This window comes from Notolepis coatsorum (genome assembly GCF_963971535.1).
Source record: "Notolepis coatsorum genome assembly, chromosome: 14".
NCBI classification, from domain to species: Eukaryota; Metazoa; Chordata; class Actinopteri; order Aulopiformes; family Paralepididae; genus Notolepis; species Notolepis coatsorum.
Window position 1 is genome coordinate 38169263 of NC_140178.1, and position 19804 is coordinate 38189066.

The following is a 19804-nucleotide window of genomic DNA, read 5'->3' on the forward strand; positions in this document are numbered from 1 at the left end:
TCTAGAAACAAGCAAGCTGTTCAGACCAGCTCTGCTTTTATTGGTTGAACATGACGACGTACCTTGACCTGCTCGTTGGATGTGACGGCACAGAACACAATTTCGGTGAAGCCCTGAGTGGGAAACATCCTAAAACAGATGCCTCCAATGACGCGGCCATCTTTGATGAGGGCTAGGGTCTTGTGCTTCCTGGATAGATGAGGGAAAAAGCAAAACCTCAAATCGCAATAAAGATACTGGCATGGGATGTGAAGAAACAGTAATGGCGCACATCTACCCCGATATTGGCAAAATGGAAGAACACGTCTTGGGGCAGTGAGCGAGAGGCTGAGCTCTCTCTGACTTAAAGGACTGATATAACAGAGAAGAGACCGATAACAAGAGAGCCTCAGAGAGAGGAGAGAGAGTGAGAGAAGACAAATTGAAAGAAATGAAAGGCTGTATCTAGTCTCTCTCTCTCCCAAATAGGCAGTAGCGAACTGAAATACTTAAGCCAACCTATAAACGAAGCAGAATGTCAGTAAAGATTTAATGATTTTCTACCAGGAGCTTTCATACATGGTCTTGCGATGGTTAGCTGTGGGTGCCCTGGCGCAGTCTGCAAGTGTTGCACATGGTGATTATTGTTGTCGAGATGTCAAGCCGATGCTCGTGAGACACCACTAGGGGGCAGAGCGGCTAAGTGAGTGAATGACTGAATCTGTGAATGAATGAGCGAGTTATGGTCCCTTCTCACCCAAAGCAGCCAAGTCTAGCGGCGTGGCTGCATTCAATTAATTTCTGATGTAGAGGAGGGTATGCAGCCATGAGGTACACACAAAATGAATTGAATGCAACCGTGCTGCTAGACATGGCTGCTTTTGGTGAAAACAGACTATATGTGAAGTTGCTGGTTATGGAGGCCAGCTGTAGGACGTTCGACGTACGGGTCAAAAACCAGCCGTGTGATGTACTCTTTGGGCATCCGAGGTAACTGGTGAGAGAACACGTTCTGCAGGCCCACCAGCCACATCAGAATCTTCTTGTTGGACTTCTGGGAGAGCGAGTTTCCGATAACGTGGAACTCGATGATGCCCCGCCTCTCCTCCAGCCGGGCGGTCTCATCGCGGGCAGCGTTCGGTGTCAGTAGGTTGGTCTGGTGAAAGAGGTTTGATTGTTGAATACTCGATTACGATTGGTCTACACGACTCTACAGCCACTGTGTCGAGTAGCAGGCCACTGTTGCACTCAATATGTGAAATCATTCTGTTGAGTGAATGTCTCTTCAAGAGAGAGCTACCGGTAATAGCCCGGTTAGCAAAGCAGTTTGGAGATTGGAGGCTATTCTGTTTGACATACTGCAGGGTATCTGCAGGTTTGAACAAGTTCAATTTAAGATTTCTAAGACCTTTTTAATACCACTCGGAGTTCAATTTAATACCAATTTCACAACCATACTAGCAAAGAAAATAAAAACACATAGCGAAACTGAACTGGCAGCTGCACTTGTGCGTCAATCTAAATTCTTGCACGTTCCATACAAGCTCTTGCCAGACACACCAAGCTCCCAGTAACCCCGGAAAAAACTTGAATAAAAAAACATTTCATATATTTAATATTATTTCATCTACCGACAGCCGGGCTACACCCCCAAAAAGATACCTGTGCAAATTAAATTGGGTCAAAATTAATATTACGTCATAAATAGATCAATACAGTCCGTATTAATTAATGTTGCGTTTCTTTTTCAAATGTAGCAGAGTAAAGACTAACCCTATCAAAACAGCAGTCAATGTGTATATCTTCAGCACTACGTTTGTTTACCAATGATTTTAAGTGTTATTAGCGAAATATGAGTTTATAGAAATCTCAGTGCATTGGATCGGAAACCAGATGATAATTGGTAATGAAGAAATTACGCTGTCATTCATGTTTGTAGTCCTAAAACAGGAGATCCAGGGCTTTCGATGGACATAAAACTATACTACCAAGCTCACGCCAGCCGCTGTGGAAGCTGGAGCCGCTTGATGTGAAAATAATTTTTTAACGTTAATTTCGTGATTATATCTCACGGGTCGAACAAACCAGAACGTTATTGCCATAAAATACAACGTATATTGTTTATTTACCTTTCTGTGATCGTCTAGAAAAAAACGTGATGCAATCTGGTTAAAAATGGCAGAGCTATTGACATTATAGAAAAGTAACTGTACTTACAGTAGATTTCATTCACGGTCTTTGCTGCCCTGTAACGGGTGCCTGGTGGCACTAAATCCCGATCCATAGATGTATGACATGGCCATAATAAGGACATTTATAGGCCTGATATTCTATATTCATATTTCAAATTGCATATCTGGATGGCAAAATTCAGTACTGTATCTACAAAAAAACCTGTAAATCATCTGCCCTTTATTCATTTGCTTAGGTTTTTTGTACACAGGAAGGATCTCGGGAAGGTGCTGAATGAGCACAGTGGTGTTATTCACCGTGAAATATGATTTTTATTTAATAATAATAAATTATATTCTCCTTTGGTTCATTACAATTTACCCAAGCATAGTGATAAGACACCATTTCTGACACTGGGAATACATTCCCTGAGGTACATAGATGTCCCTAGATACCAAGAACATGCAAATGGACCTTGTATTGTAGAAGTGGAACAATATTCCATTTACTTGGGTATGTACTTTTAGGCAAATTTTCTGAAAATATGGCTAGGGCTTAACAGGTTAAATTGAGAATTATGAATTTAATATTTTTTAAAACGTTTTTAATACCCCATAGTTACCCTGTACTCACTAAGTGTTAGAGCGAACACACATGCTGCTAGAATAGTCACTGGTACCTTTCAAATGCAGTTCTGCTCAATTCTAAATGTTTGATATAAAATATAACCTTCCTCTAATATAAATCTTCATATCTCACTAAATGACTACTACCCTTTCCCAGACCGTCTCACCTCTGGCCCCAGCATGGCAGCCGGGTCAGTGATGGTCATCATGACCTCGTTGACCAGCTCCATAGGAATGTCTCCCATCACCCGGATCCTCTTTGCATCCTCCAAGGTCAACGCCTCTGGTAGCTTACGCTTCTCTCCTGAACGACACATAGAGACAGTATAATCATTCAACTATTTTGCATTTTGCATTTGCATTTTGCGACCAAATCTCAGTGCCGTGCGACTGGATGTTTTCCCTTGTCGCACTGGTGCTCCCAGCTCCCAGCAGGTCTGTCTGTCTGTCTGTGTGTATGTGTGTGTATCGTTTTTTTCCCCCGTGGCCATGTGCGTTCTAAAAAAAAAAAAAATCTCTGCCTTTGATTGGCTATAGGTCACTGGGGTGTCACAAAGAGCGCTATATAAATCCAATCCATTATTATTATTATTATAACACGTGCATTATGCAAAGACCAGCCCCGATCTGGCTCTGATCATCACCCTGCCATTATTATTCGCTGAATGACAGGATAAACAAAAAACCCATGTGAGAATTGAAACGATAAAAAAAACACAGCGTCTCATACTGGTTTCATAATACAACCTTTCCGAATGGATGTTTGGATTAAACAAAGTGTATGCAGTGATGCTTTCCCAGCGGAACACAAGCTGCTTAACGTTACACAGGTATGTTATACACGTTAATTAAGCTATGTAACGTTAGACCGCAGCCCTTTAGCTTTAGCTAACGTTAAGATAGCAGGAGCCGTCGGCCAACAAAGCTGTTTCAACAAATGTATTCACAAAATGGATTATCATTCAAACGTTATTCAAGCCTTCCGTGACCAGTAAGTAGGTACATCTACTACTCAACCGCAGCAATGTGCGCTATGTGCTTAAACTTTGCTAGTCAAGACTCGACAGTACGCTTACGCTGGGATGAGGCGCGGGCGGAAGTGGCCATTTTTCAAAATAAAATACCCGAAAGACTATTAGTATAGGGAGGTGTAGTGGTTACTTCCTGGTCTAGGGAGGTGTAGTGGTTACTTCCTGGTCTATAGGGAGGTGTAGTGGTTACTTCCTGGTCTATAGGGAGGTGTAGTGGTTACTTCCTGGTCTATAGGGAGATGTAGTAGTTACACGATTGCTGTTTCCGGCCGGTCCATCTCTTGAAAACACAATGTATTTGCCCAATGCCCATTTCTAAATCGTCTCGTTTAAAACAAATAAAGCATCAACATTTGCATGGTGTACCTTTCTGTGCTTATTCATCCACAATCTATAGCTCAACATGAAAATATTCGCAATTAATTGTAAAAAAGAAAAATTGCTGAATTTTATTTCAACCAAAAATGCTTAACAAATAATGTTAGTGATAGAAGGGAACTCATTTTGTGCAAAAATGGAAAGCTTTCCAAATGTTCATGAGGTAGAATTGTTTCAATAGCCGATAATCCATTTTCCCAAAGATAAATCCCTATACGGGTGGACCTCGCAGGCGGTCCAAAGTGACGTCCGACTACACCTCCCTATTTAGGAGCAAATTGTTTGCATGATTAAAAACGATGGTTCGAACATCCGTTCGAAAAACCCTGGCGAATGTTCGAATCCCAAAAACAGGCTTGGGACAGCTCTGACTGGAGCTGAATGTGTTAAAATAGACATAAAAAGGTGAAGGATTGGACTTTGCGAGCTAACTGTAATACAATGTTATTTTTTACAATAATTTACATAACATCTTAAGAAATTACTAATGTGTATGGAAACTGACAAAAAAGGTAATGGTAAAGGTAACGCTTAAAATTAGAGTTGTCCGATATTATCGGCCGATATCGGCATTAAAATGTGATATCGGAAAATATCGGTATCGGTTTTCAAAAAAAAAAATCTTTTACATTTCTATAACCTTTATTTACCCAGGCAAGCAAGTAAGAACTAATTCTGATTTTATTTATTGTCAAAAGTATGCATAATGTGTTAATTCCACAACAAGAGATATGTAATGTTAATTACCTGAAATTATTCCATTTTTTGGGGGGGGGGGAACCCTGCATATATCGGTATCGGTTGATATCGGTATCGGAAATTAAGAGTTTGACAATATCGGTATATCGGTATCGGTAAAAAAGCCAATATCGAGCATCCCTACTTAAAATGTATTATTGCAGTGGCAAAAGGCGCAGTGGAAAATTTTGGGTGCACCTAAATTATGTGCTGGTGCACCTAAATTAAAAAGTTAGGCGCACTGGTGCAACCAATGTAAAAAGTTAGTCTGGAGCTCTGGACATAAGGATAGTAGTAATGTACTTGAAAAACATGTCAATCATTTTTAAATGTTCAATTGCTAATTTAATCAATTGTTGTTTTTCTGGTAAATTAATCGTTTAGATCAATCAACTAATCAATCAAAATAATCAACAGATTAATTTATATAAAAATAATCAACAGATTAATTGATATAAAAATAATTGTTAGTTGCAGCCCTAATATGATGCTATCAGTAAAATAATTGAAATGGTCAAGCCATACTTTTGCACTCTTAACATTTCTTATGGACCCAAGGAAGAACAGAAAGTTACCTTGGTAATAACTAATGTGGATCTAAATAAGCAATACAACTAATCACAAGAAACATTTGTAAGGTTGCAACCGCATCATTGGTTACAGACCTGTGATGGGCTCTGCCCCCGTTGTATCCATGCTGCCCATGGAAGAGCCGCTGGTCATGCCCTTGGAGAAAGAAGGGGAGCCAGACACCGCAGCTGGACTGATCACTACAAAGAAGTGACACACCAATAAGATCAGTCTGCAAATGATTAAAACTGGTTGTTATATTCATAAAACAACGATTTCTGGGGACACAATACACATTTTAGCATTCTGACAATCACACTTATTGTCAGGGTTCCCACACTTATTTTCCAGTAAAATTTCAATGTTTTTCCTTGGAGTTTTCCATAACTTTGACTAGGGCTGGGCGATATGGCCAAAAATGATATCACGATAACGATATCGATAACAATATCATATCACTCGATATTCGATATTATCGATATTGTTATAAGTATAAAAAATAAATAAAAATATGTACAAAAATATGTATGTTTATTTTGCAGCAATTCTTTGTCGTTGCCGCCATCTTTAGTGTTACAGCCCCCCACACTCCAGTTCTCAGGCTGCAGCTGGTTTGAAAGCGAAAGTAAACCGGCTTCTCTGCTGGCTGTGGCTCCAAGGGAGTTGAACAGTTCTGGCTCTGCTAGTTTATTTTCTATCTTTTGGCGCTTTTTTGGTGGACAAACCACTGCACATGTGCACCGTGACTCGTGACTGGAGTCTAGCTCTGCTAGCACACATAGCCTACTGTGTACAGACGGTTTCAAACTGTATTTTAAATTAGAAAGCAAACAAAATAAATGGACAAGAGAAAAATGTATCTCAATTTGGTCAGTATTGTCATTTGGACAAGCAAAGCCATTACTTTAAGTTGCAGGCAAGAAAGACAAGTCTGTCCACTGTCTCTGGTTTTAAAACTGCCCTGTTGCAGGTCACAAAAAAAGGAAAAAAAAGAAAAGAAATTCGATATCGATTATTAAAATATATCGCAATAATTATCGTTATCGTTATATCACCCAGCCCTACTGCATTTTATATAGAGAGCTTTTATCCAACGCGCTTTACAACTCATGCCTCACATTCACCCATTCACTCGCGTATTCATACACTGACAGTGGAGGTGGCCGTGCAAGGTTCCAACCTACTCATCAGAAGCAGTTAGGGGTTTGGCGTCTCGGTCAAGGACAGTTTACGACACGTGGGAGGAGCCAGAATCTAACCGGAAACCTTCCGATTACCAGACGATCGCTCTACCTCCTGAGCCACTGTCACCTTTTTTGTTTCCTACCGTAAACTCATGACCATAATTTTTTAATTGCCAAGACTTTTCATAATTTCCCAAATTCCCCATTTTCAAATTCCATAATTTATTCCTGGATTTATCATGACCGTTGAGGAATCCTGATATGTTAAGTTGTCTGTGTATATACTCTGGGACAAGTAAAACATGTTTCTGGATGTTCTCTCACCTGTCTGATGTCCCAGCTGGGCTCCATCTGAGGCAGGCATGGTGAAGTCAGCCTCCCAGATGGGCGAGTTCTCCCCATAGATTTCCTCCTCTAGCATGGATAGAAACCTGGCAGACAAACGAACACCCGTTTACCTCCAAGCAAGCGTTTCACCTGGGCACTTAAAAAATGAGACTACCCAAAGTAAAACACTGGAGCACTCAAAGTCTGCACGTTTATTACAGGGGGGGTGACTGACGTTTCGACAAGCGTCTTCCTCAGAGTCAACAGTTGAGCACCAAAGCCCTCTTATTCCAAACTTGGCTGAAGTCTATTTCAAACTCGAAATGGTAACAACTGATGGTGTTAAAAAAAAACTGAGCGCCCTCCAACCTAACAAGGCCACTGGCCATGACAATATCCCCTACAAATTCCTCAGAGACTCAGCAGCCACCATCACCCCAATCATAAACCTCTCCATTAAACAGGGACACGTCCCCAAAGATTTCTAAATTGCAAGAGTGACCCCCCTGCACAAAAAAGGCAGCAAATTAGACCCAGGCAACTACCGCCCTGTTTCTATTCTTACCTCCATCTCGAAAGTTATGGAAAAAAAATTCTATGAACAGGTCGAAAAGTACCTTGCAGAAAAAAGCTAATCTACAAATTCCAATCTGGCTTCAGGACATCCCATTCCAGTGACACATGCCTTCTCTATTTGAATGACCACATCAAGCACAAGGTGGACACGGGCAAATACTGCGGCATGGTCATGCTAGACCTCCAAAAGGCTGTCGACACTGTCAATCACTCCATTCTGATTGACAAGCTAAAAGCAATTGGTTTTGATTAGGGATGTCCGATATTATCAGCAGTAAAATGTGATATCGGAAAATATCGGTATCGGTAAAAAAAAAAAAAAAAAAAAAAAAAAAATTTAACCTTTATTTACCCAGGCAAGCAAGTAAGAACCAATTCTTATTTTATTTATTGTCAAAAGTATGCATTTTGGTTTAATTCAACAACAAGAGATATGTAATGTTAATTTTTACTTTTTTAATTATCATATTTTGCACAGATAATGCTTACATTTAGAAAGCCTTTTGAATGCATCCAGTGAAATTATTAGTTACCTGAAATTATTCCGTTTTTTTGGGGGGAAACCCTGCATATATCGGTATCGGTTGATATCGGTATCGGTATCGGTATCGAAATTAAGAGTTGGACAATATCGGAATATCGGTATCGGTAAAAAAGCCAATATCGAGCATCCCTAGTTTTGATAGTTCATCAGTGAGCTGGATGCAATCCTACCTGGAGGGGAGAGAACAGATGGTGGAGGTGAACTAGGGCTGGGCGATATGGCCAAAAATGATATCACGATAACGATATGATAATGTTATCATATCACTCGATATCGATAATTATCGATATTGTTATAAGTATTAAAAAATATTTATTTTTTAATTTTTTTAACAACAGATTTTGCAGCAATTCTTTGTCGTTGCCGCCATATTTAGTGTTACAGCCCCTCACACTCCAGTTCTCAGGCTGCAGCTGGTTTGAAAGCTAAAGTAAACAGGCTTCTCTGCTGGCTGTGGCTCCAGGGGAGTTGAATAGTTCTGGCTCTGCTAGTTTCTTTTCTATCTTTTGGCACTTTTTTGGTGGACAAACTACCGCACATGTGCACCGTGACTCGCGACTGGAGACTAGCTCTGCTAGTACACATAGCCTACTGTGTACAGACGGTTTCAAACTGTATTTTAAATTAGAAAGCAAACAAAATAAATGGACAAGAGAAAAATAAATCAATTTGGTCAGTATTGTCATTTGGACAAGCAAAGCCATTACTTTAAGTTGCAGGCAAGAAAGACAAGTCTGTCCACTGTCTCTGGTTTTAAAACGGCCCTGTTGCAGGTCACACATTTAATTTTTTTTATATATTTTTTTTTATTATCGATCGGTATCGATTATTAAAATATATCGCGATAATTATCGTTGTCGTTTTATAGCCCAGCCCTAAGGTGAACGGTACACTGCCCCCCCCTCTCTGTGTTCCACAAGGAAGCATACTAGGACCTTTAGTTAGTATTGAGCTGTACTGTATTGTACCCATTCTGCAATCTGTTAATAAAGTTTTCAATCAATCAACTGAGTTGGGACTTTGGGACCCATTTACCCCCATTACGTCAAACATCCAATATATTCTTTTTTTGCTTAAGTAAAAGCCAAATTACGGGTGTATATATATATAGAACGTATCGGATAATAGTTTATTCACAACTTTCAAGTTGAGATTTCTTAAAAATTAACGTAAATGTATACAAAACATTTACAGCTTTAAAATAGATTTAGCCATCACATACTGTTCATGTGTTTTTATATCAAAAGCAACACTACCTTGTATACTATGAGCAAACTGGGCTGTAATGTCAACCCATCCAATTATTTTGGTGAAAAACAAAGTGGCTCCATTACTATTCACCACTAGAATGCCTTTCAAATACCCCTTGTGTAAAGACGAACGCTCTCACCTCTCATGACAACACGTAAGGGTGGGCGATTAATCCAGTTTCAATTACAATTTTGGTTTCCCGCAGAAACAAGATAATCGAGATAAAACTATTCTTGTGCCATACGCCGTGATGCTCTCATTTAGTCTTGTGTTGTAAATGCAGCGGTTTTTCATGTCTGGTCAATGTTAGCATGGTGTTATTCACCGCCAAAAGATTTAACAAAAAAAAATATATATATATATATATTCTCCTTTGGTTCATTACAATTTATTCAAGCCTAGTAACAGACACAATATTTCTGACACTGGGAATCCATTCCCTGAGGTCCATATATGTCCCTAGATACCAAGAACATGCTAATGGACCTTCTAGAAGTGGAGCAATCTTCCATTTACCTGGGTATGTACTTTTAGGCAAATTTTCTGAAAATATGGCAAGGGTTTAAGAGGTTAATAATCGCCCTAACACTTGCACAGAGAATTTCAACAGTGTGGTCCCACACTTACTTGGGGAAGTGTGTGAGGATGAGCGTGCGTTTCTCTGGCAGCAGTTTGTCCTTCTCCACTCTGAACTTCTCCAAGAGCTGACGGCGTGTCACTGTGAAGATGGACTTGAGCAGGCTGCGACCAAACACCTGAGTGGTTTCATAGCGCGGCAGGCTGTCGTTACTCTGGGGGACATGGCAGTAGCACAGCCACCTGGGAATGCAAGAGGCATTCAGATAAAGACCTTTAGTGTGGTTGTTCAAACTGATTAAAAGGCAAACCCAACCATAAGCACGCAAGTCAATAAACAGGTTTCAACAAGTTAAATTTAACAATTTTTAAGACCTTTTTAATACCAATTTCACAACCATGCTAATAAAAAAACGTGTGCGCCAATTTAAATTCTTGCGTGTTCCATACAGGCTCTCGCCAGACGCACCAAGCTCCCAGTAGCCCCGCAACAAACAATGACTTGAATAGAAAAACGTTTCATATATTTATATTATTTCATTATTTCATCTCCCAAAAGCCGGGCTACACCCCCAAAAAAGTAATACATGTGCAAATGAAATGTAAGACTTTTTAATACTTTTTAACACATTCTGTGCCACACTGTTTCCGGGAAACGGCTATGCGATGCCACCCATTAAACTAATAGAGTCTGTCACCTTGTTTGTAGAGCTATAACTAAATTCTATATTATAGCTATGGATACAATACTATAGTCATTTGACACTGGGTTTCTTCCGGTCAAGATGCAAAAAAGAAAAAAAAATTCCATCCATACTTTCCCGTTTTATACCATGGTGAATATGAGTGTTATTTCGGAATGATCCGGGCCAATTCCTGAGAGGCTGGTTATAAGCCGCAATGTGTATTATACTAAATCCATTGGCATTTTGTCCCTACACACGCTACAATTAAAAAATCAAATGCATATGATCGGTATTATGTTCCATCATGAATGCATGAAGTGGTGGGGGGGGGGGGGTCGTTTTTCAATGCTTTGATCGTCACCAACGGAATACGTTATGGACTAGCGTTACACACATACGCTCGGATCGCAAAGAAAACATTCTTGGATCAACGCAAGATTGATACCATATAGCCCTTACCTTGACTAGGTAGGATGTACCCCGAAAAGAATATTCCAAGTATTGATGTCCATTGTTTCGCCAACATAATGCACCACAGAACACGGATCAGGAGTAATTGTTTCTTCTCAATCCGAGCATTAGAACCGCTACACTTGTCCGACAAAGAAAAGTCCGCCCAGACCTATATAATTTATGCACAGCCCAAGACACAGCGTTTCAAAGGATGTGCAATACCGGCCGCATCCTAGCAGGTGGCGGTATTGGACTTTTGCGATCTCAGACTCATTCCCTATGATAACACCATGCTCCCTGGATGGAATAGGGTATTAAAATCGAAAGATTATGGGCGGCTAGGTGGTGTAGTGGGCAAGGCACTCGCCACCAGTGTGGAGACGCTAGGATTCGCGTGTTCGAATCCAGCTCTCCACATTGTTTTCAGTTTAGCTGGTCGTCCGCAGTAATACACATTGGCCGTATTACGGGGAGGGAAACTGAAGGGTGGGGATCGAACGTTGTGAACAAGCGACTCCTACAAGTCGGTTGGTGCGCCTGCGCAGTAGAATCAGGAAGTGTCGGGGGCAGCGTGAGCCTCCCACGCGTTACTCCTCGACACTGAGAGATCGAGCTGCGCAGGTGAAAAGATGCGACTGCTGTTACCTCAAGTACCGGAGGGGACTTGTGCTATGTATGACTTAGTCCACATTGCAGCCGGCTTGTGGGAGGCAAGAAACAGCGTTCGTGACAGGGGAGGGTTGAATTGGATGATACGAAATTGGGATGGGAGAAAATATAGAAAAATGGGAGAAAAAGTGGATAAAAAAAAAAATATCAAAAAATTATGAAAAACTATCCAGAAACGTGTTAACACGTGATTAGCACTCAACGGTCAGGCGTCAGAAACGTGTAAATCAGTGAATGGCACTGAATGTGTTAAGGCCTTAAATTGAGAATTATGAATTTAATACCTTTTAATACCCCGCAGATACCCTGATAGGGTTCTACAGGTAACACCCCTTTAGCAACATATGCTCCTAAAAGAATTAGGGAATGCTGCCTAGAAAATGTGAAAAGAGATGTGCCACTTGCGATTCAAAAGAGGATGAGCATCATCTTCGGGGGAATATATATGAGCTACTTGGAAATTATTTTAACATGTAGCACTGCTCCGCTTAGTGACGTCATTATAACTCACTAGTAGAGCCAATACAGAGGCTTTAACAAACGGCAATTGTCACACTGTACTGCGCAAAACCACATTTGGCCAGACAGCCCTCTTTGTTAACACATCCACCGCCGGAAACACTTTAAAACGTTATTGCCCGCCATGCTTTTTTTTTATCCACTTTTTCTCCCATTTTCTATATTTTTCTCCCATCCCAATTTCGTATCATCCAATTCAACCCTCCCCTGTCACAAACGCTGTTTCTTGCCTCCCACAAGCCGGCTGCAATGTGGACTAAGTCATACATAGCACAAGTCCCCTCCGGTACTTGAGGTAACAGCAGTCGCATCTTTTCACCTGCGCAGCTCGATCTCTCAGTGGCGAGGAGTAACGCGTGGGAGGCTCACGCTGCCCCCGACACTTCCTGATTCTACTGCGCAGGCGCACCAACCGACCTGTAGGAGTCGCTGTCCACAACGCCCGATCCCCACCCTTCAGTTTCCCTCCCCGTAATACGGCCAATGTGTATTACTGCGGACGACCAGCTAAACTGAAAACAATGTGGAGAGCTGGATTCGAACACGTTTGCCCGCCATGCTTATACCGCCAGACCACGCTGTACAGCGATATTGAGATCAATATTTAATTTTTTCACCATGGCATAATTCATATATACACCTCCGGCACTGCAGCTGGACCCTACGGCTCCAAAAAACGACGGCTCAATACTGCCGCCTGGTGGATGGTCGGGCGAGTTACACTGGTAAACAGGATATGGGGGCTGTGCATCAATTAAATTCATCCGGCCGTCAGATATTGTTGCATGACTCCCGACAGACACAATGTACATATCGATCGCTTTATAAACTTAATAATCGATATGATTTCGGCGTTTATTGCGACATACAAACCGGAAATGGACCTAGACGATCGACGTCCTATACCTGGGATCTTTCACCGCCAGTCTCATTGACGCATGGTAAGAGGACACTGAAGCTATTTTCAGCCCAATTGTTTATTCTTTTCACTGCAAACCGATCTGATCAATATATCTATATATCCCATATATCTGATCAATATATCCCATACTACATAAAGCATTTACTGACGATCACGGAATTATAAACGATCTCCATAGGCTTAGAGTGGTGGCAGTGAGGCTATATTGATGGATATAACTGTGGCAGGGAATGTGTTAAAGGAGCAAAATGATGTTTTTTTTATGTATAACACCTCTATAGGGAGGTGTAGTGGTTAAGTCATTGCCGTTTTTCCGTGTTCCACCCTCTGTCCAACGCAATGTATTTCTCCATTACTCAGGATTATATACCACAAAACTGAACATTATTGGCATATATTGGAGCGCAGTTAGTTTCTCTCCCCTATTTTGAGCATTTAGCAACCATCCGATTTTAAATCAGTTTCAAAATTGCGGATCTCTTGCAAGAATAAAAAACATTCATTATCTGTTCTTCATGCACGCCTGGTGATACTAAATCCAAATTGAACTGGGCCATTTGAAAGAGAAGTTTGGCCCAATCCATAAATGTGCGAGTTGGCTATAATAGTCATTTATAGGCCTGCTATTCTATATTCTATAATCATATTTCAAATAGCATTGGTCCGGATGTGAGAATTCAGTACTGTATCTACAAAACCTTCTGTTTAATCATCTTCCCTTTCATTTCCTTCGATTTTTGTTCACGTGATCAGGTCCTGAACGAGCTCAGTTTTTCATGTCTGGTCATTTTTAGCATGGTGTTATTCACTGTCAAAGAAAAATCATAATTCATATTCTCCTTTGTTTCATCACAATTTAAGCAAGCCTAGTAATAGACAACATTTCTGACACTGGGAATACATTCACTGAGGTCCATAGATGTCCCTAGATACCAAGAACATGCAAATGACCCTTGTAAAAGTGGAGCAATATTCCATTTAATTAGGTATGTATTTTAGGCGGATTTTCAGAATATAGGGCTCCGGGCTTAACTCTTTGGACGCCACGGACTTGTTCCTACCACGGCAACGCTCTAAAAGATAGGAATAAGTGGCAGTGTTTGCATGGCTATATCTATATTATAGCTATGGATACATTACTATGGCCCATTTGACATCAACTATCTATCGTTCAATATGTGAAAAAGAATAAATGTTTTCATCCATACGTTTGCGTGTTATACCGTGGTGAATATAAGTATAGTTTTAGAGTGATCCTGGTTAATCCCAGAAAACGCCGATATGCAGCAATAGGTGAATTTCACTAAAATTGTTGCCGTTTCTCGCCTGGACATGCTACTATTTCCAAATCAAATGTATATAATAGGTATTATGTTTCATCATGAATGCATGAAAGGGGGGGTGGTAGTTTTTTGATGCTTTGATAGTCACCAACGGCATACGTTGTGGAGTAACGTTACACACACACGTTGCGATCGATGTGAAATCATGGTTGGATCAAAGCAGGATTGATGTCATATAGTCCTTACCTTCACTAGGAGGTACCCCAAAAAGAATATTCCAATTGTCTGATTGCAAGTCCCAGTATTGGTGTCCATCGTGTCGCCAACATAATCCACCACAACAGATGCATCGGGGGCATTGGACGCGTCTCAATGCCATCGAGTGAACCGCTAGACTCGCCTGACCAAAAAAACTGCGCCCGGAGACATTTGAACGTAACACAGGGCAAGATATAAGGTTTCAAAGGGTGCTCGATACTGCCACCTGGCAGGATGCGGCCGGTATTGCACTTTGGCGATCTCAGGATGATTCCCCATGTTAACCCCGAGGTCCGTGTGCCTGAAATGAATCGAAATATCGAATAAAAGAAATAACGATGAAAACCCGACTATACTCTGGTCTGGCGCTGAACGGTTGGCGAGATAACCAGACTATCCTCTGGTCTGGCGCTGATTGAGTTAAGAGGTTAAACAATAATGTTAGTGATAGAAGGGAACTCATTTTGTGCAAAAATGGAAAGCGTTTCAATTTCCATGCGGCAGAATTGTTACAATAGCTGATAATCCATTTATTTCCCAATTCTAAATCCCTATATGGGTGGACCTCACAGGCGGTCCAAAGCGACGTCAGACTACACCTCCCTATAGACACACCTGTGATTTATATTTGCATAATGTCTAGGCTATCTAATTGTGGATGCATTTTAGTATATCAATCATTTAAACTTTTCTATAAAAGCCTCCTGTGAAATGAGCATTTCGCTACAAACACTAACCTCAGTGCATCTGGTCTTTTGTGCATGAATGTATGCATGTACTATACATGTAATCATTTTAAATGTTTAATTGATTGACTGTGTTTCTATATTGTTTTCTTTTTGCTGTATTTCTTGACATCATTATGAATGAGAGCTTGCTCTCAATGATCTTTCAAGATTAAATACAAATTTTATGAATGTTACAATCCTAATGCTACTGTAATGTACACATCAAATAAACTTAACGGTGACAAAGATATGACAAGAAAAGACAAGGACAGTTCAAGCGCACACCTGGTATAGTCCACTTTGTACGCCGTGCCGTCATCTTTCTGGGAGCGCTGGCGGAACTGCGTGGGCGTCTCCAGCTTCCAGTAGTTGAGGCACAGGAGGAACATCTTCGAAAGCTCAAACATCGTCTGCCTCTCCTTGGGTGCCAGGTGGCTAAACTTATACTGAACAAAGTTCAACACCCCCTTTGGACGAAAGAGAAAAAAAGCACAAGGTGTTGAAACAGGGCAGTTAGAAGAACAGATATCTGTACATTATCCCTTACTAGTTACGCTGCTGGCCAGTATGACTACTACCATAGTGTTTGTATACCTAAATCAATGTACATACTGTACTATACCTGTTGTACTGTACTTGTGCTGTATAATGACAATACATTTTAACCTAATCTAAGATTGCTATAAATATGAACTGACAAAATACACCTCATCAACCTTCAGAGACACCTTCTCTCCCACAGAACTCACTTTCACTTTCAGAGCACTTCACGGTCAGGCCCCTATCTACATCACGGAACTCATCCATCCCTACACCAACACCCGCTCACTCAGATCTGCCGATCAGCACCTCCTAGTGATCCCCAGGACCAGGCTAAAAACAAGGGGTGATCGAGCCTTCGAGGTGACAGCACCAAGGCTCTGGAACGCTCTCCCCCTGGACCTGCGAACTGCCCCCTCTGAGAACTCTTTTAAAAAACAACTAAAAACACATTTGTTCAGGCAGGCTTTTGATCACACATAGGCGCCTTTTTCTTGTCCTCACTGTTCTATAGTGTTGTTTTAATTAGTGACTCATGATTTTATCCAAATTCTTTTATTCTACTTTTTCTATCTGGTTTCACGGTTTTTAACTGCTGTTTGTCATTTATTTCTGTTTATTTTGTTTTTATTGTGTTTTTATATTAAGCTGTAGTGTAAAGCACCCTGTGCATTCGTGCTGTGAAGGGTGCTATATAAATAAAGGTCATTCATTCATTCATTCATTCATAAACAGGGGTAAAAAAAGACATGAGGTGGCCATATTCACCTGCTCAATGTTGGGCTTCTCAAAGGGTGGGCTCCCCAGTGATCCCTCCACGACCGGCTGGCTCATCTGCAGGATGCATTTCCTCAGTAGCTGAGAGAAAGAAAACAGTCATGAGCTTCAATGTCAATAGCCACGTTTCCAATCCGACTGTGGGCGGCGTAGTGGTTATTGGTTAACACTGTCGCCTCACAGCTAGAAGGTCCTGGGTTCGATTCCCACTTGGGGACTAGGTTGCCGCATTGCCAGGTACCCAGGTGGGGTATCTCCTGGTCCTTTCTGTGTGGAGTTTGCATGTTCTCCCCGTGCTCACAAGGGTTTCCCCTCCCAATAAGATGACCCCAATGCTTTCTGAAGCAAGATAAAGACCGAAGTGCAGTCATGGCCCGCAATTTATGGTAGCAACTGTAGGTATACCGGTAGGCCAATTGACACGTGGGTTATTCCTTTTGTTTGGATTCGATTTTGTGGAGGTGCCAGAGAAAGGCTATGGCTGTAATTAGGTTGTAATTTGATTATAGGTATCTGTGTTATAACAACTTTGAATTGGTGTAGTTGTAGCCCGTTCATGTAGGTTTCCAATAATAATTTGGGAAATTCCAATCTATGAGTTTGTGCATGTAAATACAATGTCCCTTTTACAATTACTGGGGTAGGTTTATATCCCAAGATTCCCAACTATGAGAAAACCAATGTAGCTGGGATATACACACGTTAGTCTGGATAATGATGCATGGGGCCTATTAGTTTATTGATGGGTTTTTCTGAATATGAAAGCAATATTCTTTATAGAATAGAATTATAGAATATTGCAATATTTTGTTTCTTCATGCTCTAGGCTATTGGTCATCTTGGTCATATAAACCTCTTTTGATTGAAGCCCCCCACGGACTTTGGGGCAGTGTGTTACTACGGTTTGGACCATGTATACCATCATCTCTATTACTACGGTCTAATTGAATCCTGTCACCCACTACTGTTCATTACTAGTGCTGTTATCACTATTGTCATTATTACTTGCACGTGTTCCATTACCTATGTACCTATAATGTATTGTAAATACTTGGATGCAAACATGGCTGATGTGCGAATTAGTCAAAACACAGCGATGCCAGAGGCCTGACAGTGAGCATAACAAAAGTGTGTGCCTGTACACAGTAATGAGGTTGCCGCTTGATTACCTTGAAGAGGTAGAAGTAGACCTGCTTGGTGTCTGTGTCCTCCTCTTTGTGTACAGACATGAAGAGGTTCTCCACGTCCACCACCATTCCCAACAGTCTGTTGATCTCATCCTCAGACACATTCTCCAGGTGGGACACATGGTTAGCTAAACACACACACACACACACATACACAGAATACATGTCATGTGTGCGTTGTCAGTTTATTCATGTAACAAAGTATTAGTGAGGTGTGAAAAACACATTATTCTAGAGATAACAACCGATATAGCTTGTTTGTGTCGCCGACAGGCGTGAATCTATGTGAGAGAGGTGTAAACTGGATAGTTAGTTTGTACCCAAAGCATGTCCACAACTGCGACAAGGTTCGCTCAGACTGGCAGCCTGCTGTTGCTGCTGCAGGTCCATACGGGTGGCTGTTGGTGGATTTGGGTTCTTCCAGCCATTGCATTTGCATGTGTCACTGGCCTGAGAACATGGACAGATATCTGTAATATCCAATGGTAGGGTTGTACGGCATAGCAAAACAAGCACACTTAATTCACAGCAGTATGAATTATTAGCAAACAAGTTCTAGGCTGGCTGTTGGGCGCTAACTCGGCTGCCAACAGGCTGTTGATAACAATGAATGCTGACTAAATGAATGAATGAATGAATGAATGAATGAATGAATGAATGAATGAATGAATGAAAACTTTATTTAACAGATTGCAGAATGGGTACAGTACGGCTCGATACACACAATTGTTAAGGGGATGCAGACCAGAGAAAGACGTTTGTCTTGTTTACATCAGGGTCCCCCATTTTCAATTCAGTGATATTTATGACATACACAATATACATGACATTTATGGAATAAGGACATACATAACATACAGGTATTTAGTACTGTAACATTTGTGACATATACGATATGCAAATATACAGTACTGTTACCCATGGAATGCTGACTAACAAGCTAAGTTAGCTAGCTATGTGTCAGCTAACCACAAGTGCATGGCCAAATGTGTACCCCCAAGTACCGTTATCGTACAGCTAATAACAGATTAATTTGCAACAACCAGCTTGTCAAAAATGTGGTGTTTTCGTTTCGATGCGTGTGCGGAATACGCTAACGTTAGCTAATATAATCGGCTAGCTCGTTACGCCCAGTAGTGCTGTGTTGTGATGGGCTTGAGTTGGCTGCTAGCTAGCTACCTTGCACGCGGAGAATACGCCAAGTTTCTCGAGCTTTTTCGCTCGTGGGAAAGCTCGGACCTGGGCTTTCTTTTGGCTCGCCCGCTGCTGTTGGCTCAGGCCCGGTCTGGCCGGATCACTGTTCCCAGAGCCGGTGGAACCTGCCGCGGCAGCGTTCGACCCAGCGGACCCGCCAGACGGGGCTTGCACTAGCCGGGGTTGTGGGGCCTGTGTCGCCGGGTCCGACATCACCGCTCTCGCACTCAGACCTCGGTCAGACTAGTCTAGTAGAAGTACTTTGCTCTGTCGTTTTTCGGTCCTCCTCACTTCCCCTGGTCGGTGAGGTGCACTATGGGGTTTGTAGTCCCCCCCCTTTCTTTATACCTTGCCTCACACTATTTTGTTTTTATCAACTTGCTTGTGAAGCACTTTGGTGTCAGCTGCCGCTGCCTGGAAATGTGCTATACAAATAAAACTGACTTGACTTGACTTGACTTGACGGTAGCAGAGTCTCTGTGCGATTAAATGTGCTGTAAGTGGTATTTTATTTGTTAAAATAAGTGGTCTACAACATGCTAAAATAATAGCTCTGGGTACTTTTTTTTATAGGGTGCCATTTGGACTTCATAACTTAAACAGAAACATTAAAAAGAAAAGTGTATTTACCTATAT

At 41.3% G+C, this 19804-nt stretch overlaps 1 protein-coding gene across 1 annotated transcript in view; it reads right to left on the reverse strand.

The window, feature by feature from the left end:
* The window catches only part of kat2a (K(lysine) acetyltransferase 2A), a 34836-nt gene extending 15441 nt beyond the window's left edge, over window positions 1-19395 (reverse strand). The window contains exons 1-11 of the mRNA XM_084328483.1: window positions 19154-19395; window positions 18295-18424; window positions 17957-18102; window positions 16779-16868; window positions 15756-15937; window positions 10004-10195; window positions 7003-7109; window positions 5590-5694; window positions 2945-3081; window positions 927-1135; window positions 63-189 (exon numbers count right to left, since the gene is read on the reverse strand). Coding sequence (XP_084184609.1) covers window positions 63-189; window positions 927-1135; window positions 2945-3081; window positions 5590-5694; window positions 7003-7109; window positions 10004-10195; window positions 15756-15937; window positions 16779-16868; window positions 17957-18102; window positions 18295-18424; window positions 19154-19381 — 1653 coding nt within the window. The 5' untranslated portion in view covers window positions 19382-19395. The remainder of the gene's footprint in view (window positions 1-62; window positions 190-926; window positions 1136-2944; window positions 3082-5589; window positions 5695-7002; window positions 7110-10003; window positions 10196-15755; window positions 15938-16778; window positions 16869-17956; window positions 18103-18294; window positions 18425-19153) is intronic.
* Window positions 19396-19804: the final 409 nt, after the last annotated feature.